We start from the raw sequence: 21,420 nt of genomic DNA, 5'->3' as shown, positions 1-21,420 counted from the left end.
AGCATCAATGGCCTTGGCAGCTATGACCCTGTCGCCGGTTCACCGGTTGATCTTCCGTGGACCACTTTTGGTTGGTACCAACCACTGCATACCAGAAACACCCCACAAGTACAGCTGATTTGGAGATGCTCTGACCCAGTTATCTAGCCATTACAATTTGACCCTTGATAAAATTGCCGAGATCATTGCACTTCCAATTTTTCCTGCTTCAAACAAATCAACTTCAAGAAGTGACTGTTCACTTGCTGCATAATATATCCCACCGTTTGACGGATGTCATTGTAACAATATAATCAATGGTTTAATGTTGTGGCTGATAGATGTATATTCCATTCAAACACATTACTTTAGTCATTCTATCCAGTAAAAACTAGTACCTCACATTCAAACTCTCTAATCTCAGTCATACGTCATCATAAATTGACCCAATTTCATTACATAAACTACATTCCATTCAAAACACCATAAAAACTCCACAAAATCCGCTTTCACATTCTAGCCATCGGCACACAAAGACATCACAAACTATACATATTCCAATCAACAAACTCTGCAGTCAGCCATACTCACTATAAATGAAATAAAAAACACAATAATCCAACCTTACTCAAGTGCAATATGGTTATCAGCCAACTCCTATATAAAGGCTCCACTAAGCCTAATACAAATAGAATCTAAAAATAGGTAACAAAGCCCCATATAATTTTAATAGGGGCTTTGTTCCCTAATAAAAATAATAGCTCAAGTGAATACAGAAGACAATCTTTGGCACAGATGAGAGTTTAGTGCGAAGCACTGCCCTATCAGAATGAAATACCAGAATGGGGGTGTTTACAGCTCAGTGCCCCCAACTCAAGACACCAGACGAGCAGAGGAAATAGCAAGTAAATACACCACCTTCCAAACAATGAAGATCAACAGAATCCAAAGGCTCAAAGGGCTCCTAGGAGGAGGCTTGAGCACCAAATTAAGATCCCCAGGATCTACAGTAGGCCAAGTCAACCTGCGGTTCTCCAAATGTTGTGAAACTACAAGCATGCTTTACCATTAGCTAGCCAGACGATAGCTGGCAGGGCATACTGGGACTTTCAGTTTCACAACACCTGGAGAGCCAGAGGTTGGCCAGACCTGATCTACAGGATGCACAATGGGGGCATGTGCATGTAGAACCCCTTGTAGAAAGGTCTGGACATCCTTCATGATTGACAACTTGCGCTGAAAGAAGATTGAGAGCACAGAAACTTGTAGTTTCAGAGAAACAAGAAGTTGGCATCTATCAAAATAATACTGCAGGAAAGATAGCAAGCAGGAAAGACTAAAGTGGGAAATGTGAAAACTGACATTAACATCACTAGATGTAAGCTTTCCACACCCGATAATTTACAGAGGAAAATGGTTTATGCCCCTTTATATTAGTCCGTACAACATTTTGCAAGAAAACCCGGGACAGAAGAATCAGGGTTTCAGTAGATACGCAGTCAAAGCCAGACTGCCTAAAGAGTGGCTGTGAAGAGAGCCTTGCGCCACAAGATTTGGACTAAGACAACTAGTTAGGCGGTCCGACTGCTATCTATAAAAGGGTCGAAGTGCCAAGTCCTGCGTGGCCAATCTGGAGCCACCAGAATGATGGGAACTCATTCTCGTTTGCGTTTCTTGAGCACCCGCAGGAGCACAGGAAACAGTTATACCAGATGAAACCAAACGTGGGACAGTCATGACATCTATGTACCTCACCGCTGGATACCTGGACTTTGTGCAGAAGTGAAGAACCTTGTAATTCAGATGGGATGCCATGAGATTGATCTTTGTTTTACCAGAATGTTAAACTAAGAGAGCAAAGACCTCTGCGTGAAGGGAGAATCCTGTCGCGGCTGAGGTAATCTGCCTCCCAGTATGAATATGACCAATACCACCGGAACATAACAGTCCACCCCAGAAATGAGCTGAACACTCTCCTGCACATTCCCTCAATGGTTCAGGTAGGCTACTGCTGTAGCGTTATCAGAATGGATCTTCCATGAAGAACCATTTAACTCTTAACGAGGTCCTAGCATATTGCTATGAGTTCAAGAACATCGATGGGCAAGGAGATGACCGATTACCATGCCCCAAACAGAGAGAATGGCATATGTGGTAAGCAAGGTGCACTCCCATGATTGCAATAGGTAAACAGTGTCCCCTTTTAACACTGCTCGCACCCGGCCTGTTACTGGACATCCGCAGATACTGTACTCAAACATGGAGACCTGTCGGCTGTCTATTCTCCGAAGCTGTGGCTGTCATGTTTGCTGCCCAAACATGACAGCCACAGCGCAGCCGCCGAAGCTGTACACACCTCTAAGGAGATCTGCTTCTGCAGTCGTCCCTGCCTAGACGCTGTGCTCATTGTTAGGCAATGCACCGACCACCACCGGATCTACATGTGAACTGTGCTATAGCCACTGCCAGAGCAGACAGCAAGCTATCGGGGAGTGGGCAGCCAGAACAACTACACTAAACAAGGAAACCAGGGTGAAGGCAGATGACAAGCATTCCTCCCATCTGGGACACATCCCCTATCAGGCACATGGAGTGAAAAAAAAAAAGTAAAAAGCAGAATAAAATAATAAAAAAAAAACAAAAAAAAACATCCAACCAACACAGGGCAAGAGACCATAGAAAAAAAAACTGAGGCTGGCTCCAGCTAGGAGTGGCATTGTAGGGGAGGAGCTATACACTCAGTCAGTGTTGAAGTACCTTTACTCCAGATCCAATACCCTATTGTTGCAATGTCCACCAATGGCAGGAAAGAAAAACAGGCATATAACAGTTACTATAGACAATTTCCGACACCTACATAAAGAGACATTGTCACAACTAGAGCTATTCAGGCCAACTAGCAAGATGCCAATGTTATTTCAAGTGGATCATGCAAAGCAATATTCTGTTTCCCCATGGAACATTTTACATCTAATCAATTTGTCAATATATAAAATAAAAAGAACTTGATATAGAAGTGCAGTAGTGTTTATTTTTATCTTTATAATCCCACCCTTACCTACCACCTAGGTGTATTCTCTGCAAAAAAAAATACATTCAAAATGTTCATTGTGTCACTCCTGCTATAAATGTAAGTTTGGCTTGTGCTTGAAGCGCCATGTTTATTTTGTGTAGATTAATTTGTGTATAAATAACTGAGAAAAGCCAATAAACTGGAACTCCTCACCACATATTGATACACAACACAGTGTCATTTCACTATTTATTAGTATAATACTCATATGTATTTTATAATAACAAAGGTAGGGTATCTGTTAGAGAATATCATAGATTTTTAATCTCTGAAGCCTTGTTAAGACTAGCCATTTTCCCACTATTGGAGGAGGACAGAGCAGAGGACTACATAGCCAATGATCGTGTAAAAACTGGGACTAGATCTTGGTCTTCAACAAACCAATGAGGGATACATACATACGCTATATATAATCAGCGGTAAGCCATGCCATTTAATAGCAGCCAATGGCAGTCTGATTTTAAATAAAAATACCTGCTTGAACACAGCTATATCAATGAACATAGACTCTCACAGACTCCTGCTCAGTCCAGCTTAAATTGAAATGCTATTTAGTTTCTCTTAAAAATAGCAGTTAACTGTGCTTTCTGCTGGGCATGTTTACTAAAGTGATTGGTTGGTTGATATACTTACAGTCCAGGTACAAAACATTACATTTTAAGCATTTCCCCACAAGAATTTTATTTTTTGAAAGGAAGAGAGGCAACTGTACAAAACAAAATGTAGGATAAAGTAACTATTCCACAACCAGACGGACAGGTTACCATCTGTCGGTGAACAGGACACTACAAGGAAAAAGATGAAAATGCAGTTTATAAAACTGAAGAAGTGACTAATCTTCTCATATGGGGGAGGTCACTCTCTCTGCTCCATCTTCACTTTGGGTGGTTTTAAAAATGTCCGTGACTTCTTTTCTTTTTTTCCTTTTTTGTGGGCTTGGAAAGTTCTCCAACTGTCAACACGTCCATCTCGACTTTCCTAAGAAACAAAACAAGTATAAGACATAGGAGGGGGCCTCTTTCTCACCATTATGGTTGTGTGGCTGCTTATTCACATATGGTGGGCATGCCTCAACATTTCATGGTTTTGGAGGGAGGCTCAAAAGTCAATTGTCCCCCATGGCCACCTGTCATGTGCTTACAGATTTCTTGACTTCGTACTCAACATGACAAATTGGCCTTTATATTTTACATACAACTAAAACAGCTCTAGCCAAGTCATGGAAAGCTCTTGGTTCTCCCCCTTTCCAACTGGACCTTAATAATAAAATCTGGTTTGCTGCTTCTATGGAAAGATTACATTTTTCAATTACAGAAAAAGAAGATAAGTTTAACTCAATACAAGACTCTTGGTTTTCTCCAAACAGTCCAATTCTTTAGTCATTTTGTTTTGGCCTGTCATTGCTGTGGTTTAATGGTCCCATGCACTGTATGTTTTTGTTTAATCTAACATATTAGCCTATGTTTATTAACCATTAACATTATTTGAGGAACTTTCTCCCCTTTTCACCATCCCTATCCCCCCCCCTCTTATTTTACCATACCTTATCTCAGTAGAAAACTAAAATAAAAGGATTTAGACCAATATTAATTTGTGATGCATTCACTGTTTACATTCTTTGTGTACTTGTATGTCTTTTTCTATTAATTATTTTGTCAGGTCAAAAAGCATAGCAAGGCAGTTTTGAAAATGAATGTAGTACAAGAACCATTATTTTTTTTTTTTTTTTATACACCCAAAGATGTGCTCCCTGTCGTGGAGATTGTAAGTGATTTTTTTCACCATGGCAGCACTGAAATATAAATACAGTTTTTGATATCTTATGTTATAGGGAGTGACAGTTCTTTTCAAATTAGTCAGTAGACACTTTGCTACAGCCAATACATATGATGGTCTCAAAACTTTTGGCCATGAATACGACACAAATATTTTTAAAAGTCTGCTGCCTCAGTTTTTATGATGGCAATTTGCATATGCTCCAGAATGTCATGGAGTAATCAGATGAATTGCAATTAATCTCAAAGTCCCTCTTTGCCATGACAATGAACTTTATCCTAAAAACATTTCCACTGCATTTCAGCACTGCTACAAAAGAACCAGCTGACATCAGTTCAGTGATTCTCTCGTTAAACACAGGTGAGAGTGATGATGAGGACAAGGCTGGAGATCACTGTCATGCTGATTGAGTTAGAATAACAGACTGGAAGCTTTAAAAAGGAGGGTGGTGCTTGAAATCATTGTTCTTCCTCTGTTAATCATGGTTAGCTGCAAAGAAATATGTGCAGTCATCATTGCTTTGCACAAAAAGGGTTCCACAGTCAAGGATATTGCTGCTAGTAAGCATGCACCTAAATCAAATATTTATCGGATCATCAAGAACTTCAAGGAGAGGTTCAATAGTTGTGAAGACGGCTTCAGGGTGCCCAAGAACATCCTGCAAGTGCTATGACCGTTTTCTAAAGTTGATTCAGCTGCGAAATCGGGGCACCACCGGTGCAGAGCTTGCTCAGGAATGGCAGCAGGCAGGTATGAGTGCATCTGCACGCACACTGAGGTTAAGACTTTTGGAGCATGGCCTTGTGTCAAGGACAGCAAAGAAGCCACTTCTCTCCAGGAAAAACAACAGGGACAGACTGATATTCTGCAAAAGGTACAGGGGATAGACTGTTGAAGACTGGAGTAAAGTCATTTTCTCTGATGAATCCGCTTTTGAAATTGTTTGGGGCATCTGGAAAAAAGCTTGTCTGGAGAAGGATGGTGAGCGCTACCATCATTCCTGTGTCATGCCAACAATAAAGCATCCCGAGACCATTCGTGTGGGGGGTTGCTTCTCAGCCAAGGGAGTGGGCTCACTCACAATTTTGCCTAAGAACACAGCCATGAATAAAGAATGGCACCAAAACATCCTCCAAGACAAACTTCTCCCAACCATCCAAGAACAGTTTGGTGACAAGCAATGCCTTTTCCAGCAAGATGGAGCATCTTGCCATAAGGCAAAAGTAATAACTAAGTGGCACGTGGATCAAAACATTGAAATTTTGGGTTCATGGCCAGTAAACTCCCCAGACCTTAAGCCCATTGAGAACTTGTGATCAATCCTCACAAGGCGGGTTGGAAAACAGAACCCCACAAGTTCTGACAAACTCCAAGCATTGATTAGGCAAGAATGGGTGGCCATCAGTCAGTATGTGGCCCAGAAGTCGAATGACAGCATGTCAAGGCGAATTGCAGAGGTCTTCAAAAAGAAGAGTCAACACTGCAAATATTGACTCTTTTGATAAACTTAATGTAATTGTCAATAAAAGTCTTCTGCACTTATGAAATGCTTGTAATTTTACTTCAGTATACCATAGCAACATCTGACAAAAAGACACAACAACCCCTAATATGGCGCCTAGATAGAAATAATTGACAAACAAAAAATGAGTCAAAAGGTCAAGCTGCTGCAGTAATCAAGGTGGCTGCAACCCACCTGTATAAATCCAATAAACCATAAAAAGAAAAATTGCAGTGCTAAAAACCTAGCTGACTTGAGATATAAAATATTAAATAATGAATATTATTATTATTAACAAAACAAAAACCTAAGCTCACGGATCATCAAGTATAAATAGAATTTAATAGAAACAAAAATATATAAAATAAACACAACCAGCTAAAATAATATGAACATACATAGACAATAGATGGAACTACCCCCATGAGATAAATCACAGTGCACTGTGATGTAACATGTAGAAAATATATACATATATGTGCAAACCAACGCTACTAAAATCAATGGATAAGACAGCTGTCCAAATTGAAGCAAAGGATATGATGGCAATAAAGGTAAAACGTTCAGAGTAGTTCTGCAATAATGAAAAGTGCTAGCTAGTGCCACAAATGTCAATGATTGAGATGCAGTGATTTACATAGTCGTATGTTCACGTCAGTGTAATCTCTGTATAATTTGGTGTAATATTCAAAGAGCATACAGACTTGTGCTTGAGCTCTAATACTATATCTTCAAAAGCATAATATTATCTCCATCTGTAACTTGTATGGAATCCTGATGAGATTCTGAACATCGGGAGACTCAGTATAACGTTTATTCGCTCTCTCTGACCGTAGAATGAATATGTACCATGAAGCAGTTAGCGGGACCGCTTCCCCTGACCTGCAACAAGTGCAGACTCCACCCGGTTAATCCCACCTGAGTGCCACTAACAAACCCGATAACTTGGGTTAACTCCCTCCGAAGCCAGTACACAATGCTCCTAAGGATATATCCTTGCAAAGTCACGATCTCTAGTAAAAGTAGAGCTAATCTGCACACAGATGGTATGTGATGGAAGACAAATGAAAATTCCGTTGCCCACGGCTCACAGCTGTGTGTGAAACTGACCCAGCTCACTTCTTATTAGTGTCTGGATGTAGCTCATACTTAGCAGGTACGATGTAGGGAAATGGTGTACACCCAACCGAGGCACTCTTCACTAGATCCAGGTATTAAGCGCTGCAATTTGTTTTTTTGTTTATCTGACAAAAAGGTCTAAAAATACTGAAGCAGCAAACTTTGTGAAAACCAATACTTGTCATTCACAAAACTTTTGGCCATGACTGTATTAAAGTTTTGAGGTGGGTAACACAAGGCAGGCCATGGACTACGTTGGAGTTTCCAACATAGTATTACAGAGATTGTATACAAAGTCCCAATAAGATACAATAGAGCAGGACCAGCAAATATGTTGGTGTGTACCCCTGTGGTCACTCTTTAACAGCTGGGGGTGGCATTGGGGAACATCTGACTTAATCTAAACTAAGAGCTTTTTGCAATCTGCATCCTCAAGTCGTCCAAAGATTCCGCATGCGTTTTGTAGTGATTTTGCAAGAGGTGGAGGAAGTCAAGCAAGAGACCAGAAACAAGAGATATCCCTTTACATAAAGGATGGCAATGGCTGGTCAACTCAAAGGAGGCGAGATAGAATGGGAAGTGTGTTATTTGAATGAAAATGGCCCCAGAGTGTACGTCTGCTCCTGAACTTAGTACAGACTTAAATTAACTTGTGCTCAATTCATTGATGTAAAAAGCATGTCTTATATTGATTAAATCCTACGTTTCAGGTAAGGAAATTCTTCCATCCATTTTTAAAGTATAAACTTCTACATCCTAAAAGAGATATGAACTAAAGAAGAAAATCCCACAGCCTGCCTAATGATGCAGGCAGTATAGTGTAAGGTGTGTCTGATATAATCGGCAGTAATAATATTGTACAGAGAGGTGGACAGAGTCAAAACTCTAAATAAGATAATACATTTGATGGTTACCTAGAATGGACATTGTAAGTGCCTATAAATGTAAAAGATGTGCACTGCAGCTGAATACATCGTTGAAGATTTTTTGTTTTTTGTTAAGACAAGTTGTAGATGCTGGAAGAGAACATGGATATTAGTTCAATGCACCATTTTCAAGCTGTCTGCTTTACAATATATACAACCAATTGTACCTCAAAGTTTTTCTGCCACTCCCTGTCACGTTTGGCTTTTTCTATTGCTTCTATTTCTTCTTCTCTCTGTCTTTTCCTGGAAGCAAAACAATAATCAATGCAGTCAACAAGTACACATAAATATAGCACATATCCTATAAAACAAAATAATTAATAAAAAAAAATAAAAAACACATGAACTTTTAATTTATTGGCAAATAAGGGACCAGTCATATGAAGAGAACGTTTTGTGTGTTTATTTTCTTTACCAGTTATTTATACAGCACCTACATACTACGCAGCACTTTACAGAGAGTATTTTAATTAATCACATTAGTCCCTGCCCAGCGGAGCTTACAATCTATATTCCCAACCACACAAACATACACTACAATTAATTTCATCAGAAGCCAGTTAACAAAAAACAGACTGTGTGAGGAAACTGGAGCACCCAGAAGAACACAGTAAGAATATAGGCACTCCACAGACATAGGACCATGGCTGGGATTGAACCAATGACCAGAGCAATGCTAACCCCTGTGTCAAGCTGCTGCCCAGTGTTTATGAATAAGGAAACAAAAGTATCTTCACTAAATAGTTTATGGGTAGCACGGTGGCTCAGTGGTTAGCACTTTTGCCTCAGCGTTGAGGTCTTGCGTTCGAGTGTGTAAGCTTCAATGCTGCAGGGACTGATGCGTATGACATTCTTTGTACAGCGCTACGGAATTGGTGGCACTATATAAATTGCAATGATGATTATAGTTTAACATTACATTTAACATTCTATAAATGATACAGACCATCTGGCACTAAATATAGGTTACATCAGGTTAGACACAAACCTTTCATGCATTTCCTTTGTTTCCCTCTCTTTCCTTTTAATTTCCAGCTCTGCAAAAAGCTTCATAGTCTGTTTGTATACAGCCTGTTTAAACTGAAATAAAAACAGGGTTTTATAAACTTACTAGCATTGCCTTAGCCACATATATTTCACAAACCCACCTTATCTCACATGCACACAGAATATTCACAAAACAGGCAAGATGCCAAAAGCATGCAGAATCCTTGTCCTCATTCAAGAATGAGATAAAGAGTAAAAGGGAAACTAAAATATTTATACATTTTTCCCTCTACATCTATTTATTGTGGTTGTGTCTGAGGCACATTTTTTTAAAAAAAACAAAACAGCAGCAATCCACATTCTCTCATAACAATCACAAAATATGTCAATTCTTATGATCTAGAAGCATTAAACCAAGGCAGAGGTTGTGTAGGACATAAAAATCTATTCTAGGTGTTACTTACAACATCAGGGTCATCTTCTTCAATGTCTAATGGTTTCCCTTCTTTTTTCAGCTGCTTTTTTTTCTCTTTTACCTTAAAAAATAAAGAAAACAACCCCAAAGATTACTATGGCCTATGCCAAACCTATCTTAATTATGGACTTCTGTTGAACAGATATTCTCTATTATCGGTTTCAGCTCCCTGCCATTCTTCTGGCCTCTAAGGACATGGTAACCACTTTCACAGAAAACATAGTTCCTTTCATTCTGGTGTCCTGTGACTAACCAAGTAAGCTTTTGGCTTAAAGCAAGAAATATCACACCATCAGCCCAATGTTCAGCAGTTTACTTATCAGTAATCCTTTTTGTAATTTAATTTACTTTTTTAATTGTGTTTAATTACAGAAAATGTGCAGACCTCACACAGAAACTATACATATTAAAATGTATATTTACCCATTAAACAAATTTAAATTGGAGAATGTTTGCAACTGTCCTTAAAAAACAAAAAAAAACCCCTTACTGAAATGCACACAGAAATTTGTCAGTCGTAAGCTTTTTAAGCATCTTTTTTAAAGAGCAAGTAAAGTTTTTATCCAACATTAATATATTGCAAATTCTGTGTACTACAGAGCCAAACATACATAACACAGCTGGAGTCTTCATACTTCACTAACATGTCCACCAGACTCCCTTTCACTCCTCTGCAGCAGGTTGTCATGTTAGGTTAGATGTGCTTCTCTAACTAAACAGGCAAAGCTTGAGCGACACCTTGGCAGGCTGTATGTGCAAAAACGCCGTGTGGACTGGTTGATTCAAACACTTGGACAGGGCCAGTGACGTCTTAGGATTTCTTTCCCGTTAAAACACTGTCTGCAATGGAGTGGGGAGTTAATACGATTTTTTTTCCAACAGAGCTGCAGTGGAATGTCAGATTGGGGGTGAAGGGGGGGGGGGTGGAGACCTCTTTATCTACATTTGTATTGGTTTCATTCCCCTCTAGACTGAGCTGCGCATTCACTTATTTATGGTTTATACCACCTTAGGTCCACACTGTAGTTACAAATCAAAATTGTTTTCAGTTTAACCTGTCTTTTACAATAAGGATTTTGAGGTTTAAATGTTTGTTTTCGTCATTGCATACAAACTTTAGGAAGCCAATGTGGGCAAACTCCATCATTATCAAAAGTAGTTCCTCTTAAAAACTAATCTGGCAAGCTTTTGGTTCCAGAAGCCAGCAAATAGGATTCAAATAGATTCCTCAGTGTATACAATCAATTGTTAACTTATGAGCAAGTGGATTCAGTAAAAATACTTTTTAAGTGTATATTGCATTGTTTGTATATGAACGGCAATATGCAATTAATTTTGTCACCCGTTTTCCTGTTTCTTAAGCACAGAAAAAAAATTGTAAACCCAATTAGGCATGATATTATTATTAACTTTCTAAAAATATTTAAAGTTAATGATTATTAAGAAGAAAGAATAGAAACCTCACAAAATGCTGAAAAAGGCACTTGCAAATATAGCAAACAATAATTAAAGAGTAAGAGAGTCACTATTTGACATTAACATAAATCAAAAGGTTGTGAATTACTGAGCTGAATAATATACATGACATAACTAGAGTTTTTATACTTAACTAAATATGTTCACCTTGCTGTCTTTCACTCCTCTGCAGCAGATTGCCATGCTAGAAGGGAGGTACTTCTCTAACAGAGCAGACAGAGTGAGCGACAGCTTAGCAGGCTTGCTTTGGCGAAATGCACTGTGTGGATTGGTGGATTCATACACAGGGGCAGGGCCAATGATGTCACAGCAACGGAAAAGATTGTAGTCTCAGCTTTTAGACCTGTATGAGATCCCATCAGGACACTGTCCTAAAGATGCGGGAGAAGTTTCAGCTGTCTGTAATGGAGTGGGGAGGTAATACTTTTTAACAGAGCAGCAGCGGAATAACAGGTTATCACTGAACAATGTATTTTTTCATGGTTCTTATCTGAAAATGTTAATTTGGGGTTATGGTGTTCCTAAAAGCTTGGAAGCTTTTGTAGGACTTCTGACTAATTTAAGGACAGACAGTAACAAATTTAAAAACTCACAATGTGTTCAATGTACTCAAGTCCAGCCTGGATCACATCTAGTGCACGCTTCTTCTGCTCAGTATCCAGCAACCGCTTATATGCCTTGTCTACAGCTGTAGAAAGCAAAGGGAAAGCAGGTTAAAAAAATATAGTTGGGACATCTATTTATACATGGATATTAACATTACACTATAAAACTAATATTTCTCCAACAATGCACAATGTATATACTGGATTAGATTGAAATTGCTTTCAAAAGAAGAATATGTTACAACAGAAATATGGCGTGAAATGGATTTGATGAAGAATAAGATACATTGGAGATGAAGTGTAGACAAAATAAGCAAAAGCAATACAAAAAAAATATATAAACAAGCAAAGGATTTTACGCTAGTAATTTACCTTCAAAAGCTTTCTGTGCTCTTTCAGAATCATCTTGATTTTTATCTGGATGAACAAGTATTGATAACTAGAAAGAAACAAAAAGCAGATTATTTTTTTCTTAAATCTGCATAGTTTAAAAGAATACAAAATATATAGTGAAGCTACATGTAAAAGTCTAACTCCACCCATAATTAAAATTCTGTGAGCTCCATGGATCATTTGATCAGGTCAGATGTTTACAATGGTCAGAGCAGGAGATGCCCAATCCTGCTCAGTAAGGATCATGTTTGGGCAACCCTAATCCCTCGAACTTCTCATTTACACAAATGAAAACCTCATTGGGGAAGGTTTTAAAAAACCTGATCAATACTTGCCGCAAAAGAAAAGGATCTCAATGGGGAGCAAGCAGTAAGTGAATGCAAGTTGATGGCAAATGTACTTCACATTGTGTAAAAACAAAAGAACACTTTTGCTCCAAAATAAATGAATGAAAGGTCTGCAGTCTTTCAGAAAGTATCTGGAAACCAGTTAGGCTCTTACAGCTATATTTGCGAGTCATTGTTACATTCCCATGCTTTGGATACAAATAAAAAGTGTGTGCATTTATACGTATTTGCATTGAAATATTATTTCAGGTGTGTATTGCCACTACCGCTGAACGGTAATGTTTGGCACATATAAAGAATTATGATCAACTTGCCCACTTCAGCTGAAACTCAAGGTCTAATACCCAACTGTGCCAATAGAGTTTGCCTCTGCTCCATATCCAATGCATTATATATAGATAAAAGCTAACTACTAACTGGTTGGTATGATTTAACGTAAATTAATAAATAGCCCTCTATATAAGCAGTGCATAATAAAAGCAAAGACAGGGCACCTGTCCTAAGTGCAATCCAGCAAGAATTCCCAGAGGTGGATTGGATGGTAGTGGTAAAGATAGAAGTCCTGTATAATATACAAGACACAAACTCTACCTTGAGAAACCAGATGAATACTTAAGCTTTGGCAAATTGGTAAAATTGAATGCAGACATACCACTGCAAATAACCCACTTTATATGGCTGGAAAAAGGCTCTTCCTCAGCATATTTCAGGACTGAATGACTGTACACTGGATCCAGAGCGCCTGCGATAAGCAACGGCTGTACTTACTATTATTTCGCTTGAATTGTTCTGCTACTTTCAGAATAAATATTTGCGTGTTGGAAACACAAATCGAGATTCGACAATCGTTATTGGATAATGTGTTGTGTGAGGGAAGTGCAGTTTGGCACTTAACTAGTTTACTTGTTAATATATCATGCTGACATAACCCCTCCCCTCTGCAACCCCCTCTGTAGCCTCTTCAGTTTAAGTATAAAGCTCCAAGGAAGGGGAGTCAACCAACCAGCAGAAGAGAGGGAACGCAGTGTCCCCCAGATGGGATAGAGAAATGGATTTATCATGAGTATAAAAATCCTCTCTTTCATCCTACCTGGGGGGGGGGGGGGGACACTGCTACCATGGGGATGTTTTAAAGCAGCCCCCTTAAGGGAGGGACCGCTCTGACAGTCCGGCACAGAGCACTACGGCCAAAACTGGCGTCTGCAGACGCAAATACATTGAATTGATAACATTTTGTAAAAGTATAGACCGAGGACCAAATGGCTGCTCTGCATAACTGGTCCGCTGAGGCCCCATTTCGCGTAGCCCAAGACTCCCCCACTGAACGGGTAGAAAGGGCAACAATACGATCTGGCACAGGTCGGTTAGCTTTGACATAAGCCTGCTAAATAGTCGACGTAAGCCATCTAGCAGTCGATTGCTTGGAGGTCGGCCATCCTCGTTTTGAGGAGTCAAATAAAAATAAATAAGGAATCTTTGATGTCCTATGGACATTGATTCGGAAAGCTCTGACCACATCCAGAAACTTCATAGAGCATGTCCCTGAAGATTGTGGCTCCCATGTGAACACGGGAACCACTATTTCTTGGTTAACATGAAAACTGCAAACCACTTTTGGCAGGATAGTAGGAACTGTTCTGAGAACCACCCTATCATTGTGAAAGACAAGATATGGTTCGCAACATGAGAGCACCCAACTCGGAAACTCTACGAGCTGACGCAATAGCTAGTAGAAACACAACCTTAAATGTTACGAACCGTGATTCCGCAGTATGTAACAGTTCAAAGAGGTTCTTGAAGCATATTAAAGGACCAATGTAACGAAATCCGAGATTCTTTAATGGATTCCTTGTATCTGCCAGGTTTGGTATTGCTCACTCAGGGGTGTGGAGTCTAACAAGTAGGTTGTATTCACCAGGGACCCCCGCAAGGAGGTATGGCCTTAGCTGCCCCTATCCTGCAGGTCGCGGTCCCCTGGGTGAGTGCTGGGCAGATTGGTAGGAGGAGCCAGAGCAGAGAGAGCAGAAGACTGCTGATGCCGAACGGTGACCGATGATGGTAACTCAAAGCCATGGCAGGAGAGTCACTGGAACAGCGGTAGTTCAGTATGAGCAAAAGAGGTGTGGATGACTTCAGGAGACGAGATGGAACCTCGGGCACAGCAGTAGCAGCTGCGGATGCTGAGGAGAGAGAGAGAGAGAGCTGCAGCTGGCACGAACAGGAGTACTCGTGAGAAGCAGAGACCACACTGGAGCAACAGGAGTCTCGGGTAGACCGAAGGGAGCCAGATCCTCAAAGCAAGTGAATGAACTTGAACAGGCATCCGACAGGAGGAAGTAGGTTTAAATACCGCTCCAGAATGCTGTGACCAATGAGGAACGAGTAGGAGGTCTGAAGAGTGGAGAACAGACTTGCACATGCGCAGAATCAAAGGCAAGATGACGGTCGCCATCCAAGGATGTGACCAGAACACCAGGCTCATCGCTTACAAGAGAGCGGTAACACTGTTGGTGCCCGTTGTGAGGAAACGGGGTGCTACTGGACTGAGAACTATGTAATCATCACCCGTTTCTCACGGTTTATTGTACTTTTTAATCCTTGGCCCAGTCTAAGTATATACACCAGAGCATTGGTGTATTGTGTGTATTATTATTTCATGTTATTGGATACATTTTGCCCATACTATTACCTGTGATATTGTATGTAGTATAAATAGAAACAATATTGCCATACTGTGTGAAAATATCAGAACAGCAGTCATTTTGCTTGTGCTAGCTAATGTAATTACCATTTGTCTCAAATGTGTATTGTATGGGGTGCAGCTGAGATGAGGTTTGTAATCAGAACAATGTCTGAGTTAACTAGCTGGCAGCCCATGTTAATTAGCTAGGTCAACAGATAACCTGAGAGGTAATGAGGTTAGAACTTCTACTCATATGTAATTTGCCTCCACAGTAATATATTGGTTGAAATAGCATGGGGAAATGTATCAATATGTGTCAATATAAATGTAATTGTATCAAAAGGTATCACAGACTTATATTGTGTAACCCTGCTGATATAATGTGTCAAAAGTCTTATTGTTCCATGTAAGCGTGCAGTGTCATTCCTTGATGTACTATTGTAACCCCATGTGTAGTGTATCCAGCCAAAACAGCTAATTGAGTCAAGCCATTCTATTGTCTAATCAAGGTAACAGGGACAGTATGTCTAGCAGCTAAATTGTTGACTGGGAGGCCCCTTCTGTAAAGGGGAGTTTTGAGACATTTGACCCTACTTCCTGGGTACAGAGAAAATAATATAGGGCAAAGAGAATGCCAGGAGAGCTATGCTAGTTTGGAGGATCCTGGTGTAGAATACATCAGTGAATAGGACTCTAGGCCAGGCACTGTGGTGCCGCTGGAGGGAACCCTACCAGGACAGGGTTGGTGCGAGCTAGTAACCCAGGCTAGGAGACACCATAACTGTTTTGCTAAACGGTAGTGGTAATATTGCGGGAGGATAAGACCCTGAAAGGGACAGAGATTATGACTTTGGAGTGCTGACTGCAGGAGGCTGCTGGAGGATACGTGCTACCATTTACCCTGTAACTTGTGAACGTCTTGTGGTGTTGTGCTGTCGTAATAAAGTCTTATTTTGGATATATCCTGGTCTACCCGAGTGAGTTGAATCCCACAGAGGGTAACTTCCATCCCAGCTAAGGGTGGTATCCTCACACCCGTCCACAGGGCCGACGTGTGACAACCAGATTGAGAACCCAGGGTGCAGTGGGCGGAATAAATGGACGTTGGATATGCAGGACTTCCTGCAGGAAGGTCCAGACGTCCAGTATGTCTGTCAGGCGAAGGTGAAAAAACACTGAAAGGGCCAAGATCTGTCCTTTTAAAAAGAAACCCAGGCGAAAGCCCCCATCCAGGAGAAAAGCAAAAACCCTTGAGAGGCAGAAGGAAGCAGTGTGGCAGGGTCGGCTCTCACACATCTAATGTAGGTACGCCAGATGCGGTGGTAAATGCGAGCAGAGACTGGTTTTCTAGCACGGAGGAGGGTGTCGACTACTCATGAAGAGAACCCTCCAGACCTGCAAAAGGTTGGCTTCAGCAGCCATGCCGTTACATTCAGCCAAGGTAAGTCTTGATGTTGGATTGGTCCTTGTAGAAGCTCTTTTTTGAAGAGGTAACCAAAAACCTTGACCTACCGCCATCACAGAATTTCTGCATACCAGACTTGCCGTGACCAAACTGGAGCCACCAGTATGACTGGGAGCCTGCCCTGCTTGACTCTTTGAAGGACACGGGGAATCATGGAAATGGGAGGGAACAGGTACCCTAACCTGAAGTCCCAGGGCATTGTCATTGCATCGATTAGCACCGCCAAGGGATCCCTTGCTCTTGAGCAAAAGTGTTGGACCTTTCGAATGTGACGAGATGCAATTAGGTCTTGGTCCGGGGTCCCCCATCGTAAGACCAGACACTAGAAGACCTCCGGATGGAGAGACCATTCCCCCGGCAAAATCGCATGCCGGCTTAGATAGTCTGCTTCCAAGTTCTGGATGCCTGGAATAAAGACTGCAGAGGAACGTGGTTTTCGGCTCAGTTCAAGATCTGAGTCGCCACCTCCATTGCACATGCACTCCTGGTAGCCCCAGGAAAAGACATTGCCGTGGCGTTGTCGGACTGCAGACGGAATGGGTGCCCATGATGGTCTTGGTGCCTGGTAAGGCCATTAGCATTGCTTTCAGTTCCAGTATGTTGATGGGGAGAGAGGTCTCCCGAGCAGACCAGAGTCCCTGAAGTCTCAAATGAAGGTCCACATGCCTCCAGCCCCATAAGCTGGCGTCTGTGGATACTAAGATCCAGGACCATGGGACATAGAACCTGCCGAGAACCAAATTGTCCTGGACCACCCACCATCTGAGGGATTATCTGGCCTTTGGTGACAAGCGTATCAGTTGGCGTTCTAATTTTTAATGGGTCCTCACCACTTCTTTAAAGAGGTCCCATTGGAAGCAGCGAGAGTGAAGTCGACCATAAGGAAGAGTCTCGAAGGTTGACACCATCTTTCCTAGTAGGCGCACGCATGAGACTACCGACGGTCTGCGGCAGGTCAGAACTTGTATTGTAGTGTCCCGCAAGGATCATGATTTATCCTCCGGAATACCTTTTGTTTGTTGGTATCCATTATTAGTCCCAGAAAGGTCATTCTCTGGCAAGGAGATAACTGGGATTTGGACCAATTTATGAGCCATCCGTGCATCTCCAGGATCCTGATGGTGAGCTGCAGGTCCAGCAGGTGAGCAGAGGCAGCCTTGATTAGTAGATTGTCCAGGTAGGGCACTACTTGCACTCTTCTGAAATGAAGACAAGCCGCCATTACTGCCATTATTTTTCTAAACACTCTTGGCGCTCGAGTGGCCTAATGGGAGAGCTCTGAACTGGTAGCGATAAGGTCCCACTGTGAATTTGAGAATGGCCCGATGTGCCTTCTAGATAGGTACGTGGAGATAGGCGTCTTTAAGGTCTGACACCATGAACTGGTTTGCTTACAGCCAACAGTCAAACTGCTGGCTTATCTAGGAGTTTGGGAGAAGGATGATTTGTAAAGGAAGAGGAAGACCTACTCGGTGCGAGCGTACTCTGGTGCCAGATAGTCTGGACTTGTGTGTCTTGGCCCCGAACAGATGAGCCACCCCGAAAGGGCTTTCTAAATGAGCCAAACCTTGATGCCCTAGGCAAGTACTTTTGCCTCCCGTGGCCTGGCAAATTATGCTGTCCAATTCAGGCCCAAATAACACTCCACCTGAGTAAGGGAGAGATTTCAGAGATTTATTTGATTCGGTGTCTGCATCCCAGGACCCGTCATAGGTTCCTCCTTGGCCAGCCTCATATAAGTATCCTGAAGCCTCCTTGAGGTGTAGGGCAAGGGGAAGCAAGTATGAATCTTGCAGACTCGTTGCCAACTGGTCATCCAATGTTTCCATAGCCCTGGCAACCCATGCTGATGAAAACATGGGTCTAAATGAAGTGCCTGCTGCAATGTAGATGCTTCTATCTTATGGTCAGTGGAATCATGCAGGGTGGCTGTCCCTGGAACAGGGAGTGCGGTGTGGCGAGCTAAGCATGCCAGTGGCATATCAACCCTTAGGACCTGTTCCCAACAGTTTATATTGTCTTCGTGTTAGAGCAAGGTACCTTCGTGGAATAACGAACCTGCGATCAGGTTCTTTCCAGGAAGCTTCCACATTTTCTTTCAGCTCTACTGTTGGAGGAAAGCAGATTGCCTGTATCCTGCCCTTTTTAAAGGGACTTTGATCAGTAGTTCTAGTCTCTTCTAGGTCTAGAGTACCTAATGCCTGCCGGAGTGTTACCACCAGGTCATCAATCCCCTCATATCTGGAAGATTCCTCTGGGTCCATAACCTGTGTGGAATCAAAATCCTCTAGAAGCTCGCCCTCCTCTGCAGAGGATCTCTCAGAATCAAAGAGAGACAAAAGGGGGTTAGCGGGTCTGTGTAGCTTTTTTTGGGGTAAAGGTCTTGACGCATCAAAGAAACGGTTTAACCGATCTGTAAAAGGGGCTTGAGAGGAGAGTACGGATGGACCCCCCACCTGTCCCAAGACAACGGACTCAGTGGTTCCCGTGGGGCAGCCTGTTATGAGGGGTTCTATTGTTCCAGAGGTTGAAGGGAGTAACGCAGCAACCGCCGGAATTTCTGCCGGTTTAGAAAGCAGTTGTACCAATGTGGCAACCCCCTGCGTCAGGGCAGCCGCCCATGCTGGTGTTTCCATTATTGATGGTGCGTTAGTCTGGTCCTGCGCTACTAGGGTAACCCCACAGCAGTCAGTACAAAGTGCCCCCGGGACCTGTTATTCAATGGGAAATTTAATTTTACACTTCGAACAGGTATATTTTGCACGAGGTGCTTTACCCGTCATACATTCTATAAGGAACAGAGTCACAGCAATTAAATGTAATACAGGTAATTACACAAGAAATAGACAAAAGATACTAACTGACACAGGATCAATTACCTCTAATATGTCGGAGGTTATAGATGGATTCTTACAACCTTTGGTCCAAAAAAAAACCCCGCCTACCTTAGGGACACAAGATTTTTTGGAAAAATTGCCTTGTATTCAATGGAAAGAAAGCTATATTTTAGTTACGGCCGATGTTCGTGCCCTTTATACCATCATTCGGCACGACTTTGGAATTCAATCAGTGTCTCATTTCCTAAACACCATAGATATGGCTGAATAACTTAAGGAGTCTGTCATTGAATCGATCGTTTTTATATTGAACAACAACTACTTTCGATTCGGGGATAATTGTTATCTGCACTGTATTGGCACAGCGATGGGCACCAGATTCGCCCCTAGCTATGCGAACCTCTTTATGGCCCTATGGGAGGAGGAATGGGTTAGGGGTTCGTGTGGTTTTGGGGCGAATCTGGTGCTATGAATTCGCTTTATTGATGATATTTTTTTTATATGGGACGGACCGCAATGTTGGCTGATGCAATTTTTTGAATATCTTAATTCAAATACATCCAATGTTGAATTAACATTTAATCACAGTAATCAGACTATTAATTTCTTAGATATTTTAGTTTATATAAAAGAAAATGCCATACATACAAAAACTTACAAAAAGCCCACGGACAGATCTAGCTATGTCCACTATGATAGCCATCACCATAAAAACTGGCTTTCAAATATTCCAATAGGACAGATGAAACGCCTAAAAAGGAACTGTACCGAGGAGGATGTAGTAAATGATCAACTTAATGAGCTTAAAAATAGCTTTAGGAGTAGAGGCTATAAAGAAGAATTATTAGTCAAATCTGAAAGTATAGTTCGTAAATGGGATAAGAAAGCGATGGTAACTCATGGTAAAGGGACATCACAAAAGAATAGATATGAATGGTCTTTTATTTCTCAGTATAATGCAGCATATAAACAGGTGGAAAATATATTTCACAAACATTGGCCAATTTTGAAAAAAGATCCTGTCATAGGCAGGAATCTTCCTGATGCACCATCTTTTGTATACAGAAAGGCACCAAATATTAAGGACAAGATTGTAAGAAGCGTCACCTTCGATGTTGGTCAATCTAATGTAAAAAGTGTTGGTTTTTATAGGTGCGGTATGTGTAGTATGTGCAAAAATACACCTTCCAACTGTATGAAATTAGACACCTTTTCAAGAAATAACTATACTTACCGTATCCATCAGTTCATAACATGTAACATGAATAATGTTATATACGCTATCGGATGCACCTGCAATCTTGTATATGTGGGCCGGACCACAAGACCCTTAAAAGTTTGATTAAGGGAACATGTGAACAATATAAAGAAAGGTCTAGAAACCCACACTTGATCTGAACATTTTAAAAAGGTACATCAATGCAACCCCAAATATATAGTCAGTTTGGGGTATAGAACGTATCATACCACATTGGAGATATAAGAACACACTCCAAAGGCTAGCAAAGGCAGAAATGAGGGGGATATATATACCTGAGTATGCATTATTATATACTTATGTGTCCTTTCCACATTCATATATAGGTTTTTATTGAATTTTTGTTTTTATAATCTGAGTGAAATACTTGATATAATATTTTCCAATATACATGCACAAATGTGGATTTTATTACTTATATTTATTTTTATTATTATCTATGTATCGGGAGCTTGAAAGAATTATGACCGGTCACCAATTCCGATGAGATGTCTCAGGCGCATGTGCGATACAGAGAGAA

General features: G+C 41.2%; 1 protein-coding gene across 1 annotated transcript in view; it reads right to left on the bottom strand.

The window, feature by feature from the left end:
* Positions 1-3,227: 3,227 nt before the first annotated feature.
* The window catches only part of DNAJC8 (DnaJ heat shock protein family (Hsp40) member C8), a 28,332-nt gene continuing 10,139 nt past the window's right edge, over positions 3,228-21,420 (bottom strand). Inside the window, exons 4-9 of the mRNA XM_075195903.1 lie at positions 12,290-12,356; positions 11,906-12,000; positions 9,826-9,897; positions 9,363-9,454; positions 8,542-8,617; positions 3,228-4,030 (exon numbers count right to left, since the gene is read on the bottom strand). Of these exons, the coding sequence (XP_075052004.1) occupies positions 3,908-4,030; positions 8,542-8,617; positions 9,363-9,454; positions 9,826-9,897; positions 11,906-12,000; positions 12,290-12,356 (525 nt within the window). The 3' untranslated portion in view covers positions 3,228-3,907. The remainder of the gene's footprint in view (positions 4,031-8,541; positions 8,618-9,362; positions 9,455-9,825; positions 9,898-11,905; positions 12,001-12,289; positions 12,357-21,420) is intronic.

The sequence above is a fragment of the Mixophyes fleayi genome, chromosome 2, assembly GCF_038048845.1.
Source record: "Mixophyes fleayi isolate aMixFle1 chromosome 2, aMixFle1.hap1, whole genome shotgun sequence".
Classification (NCBI taxonomy): domain Eukaryota; kingdom Metazoa; phylum Chordata; class Amphibia; order Anura; family Limnodynastidae; genus Mixophyes; species Mixophyes fleayi.
This window is presented reverse-complemented; position numbering and strand designations above follow the sequence as displayed.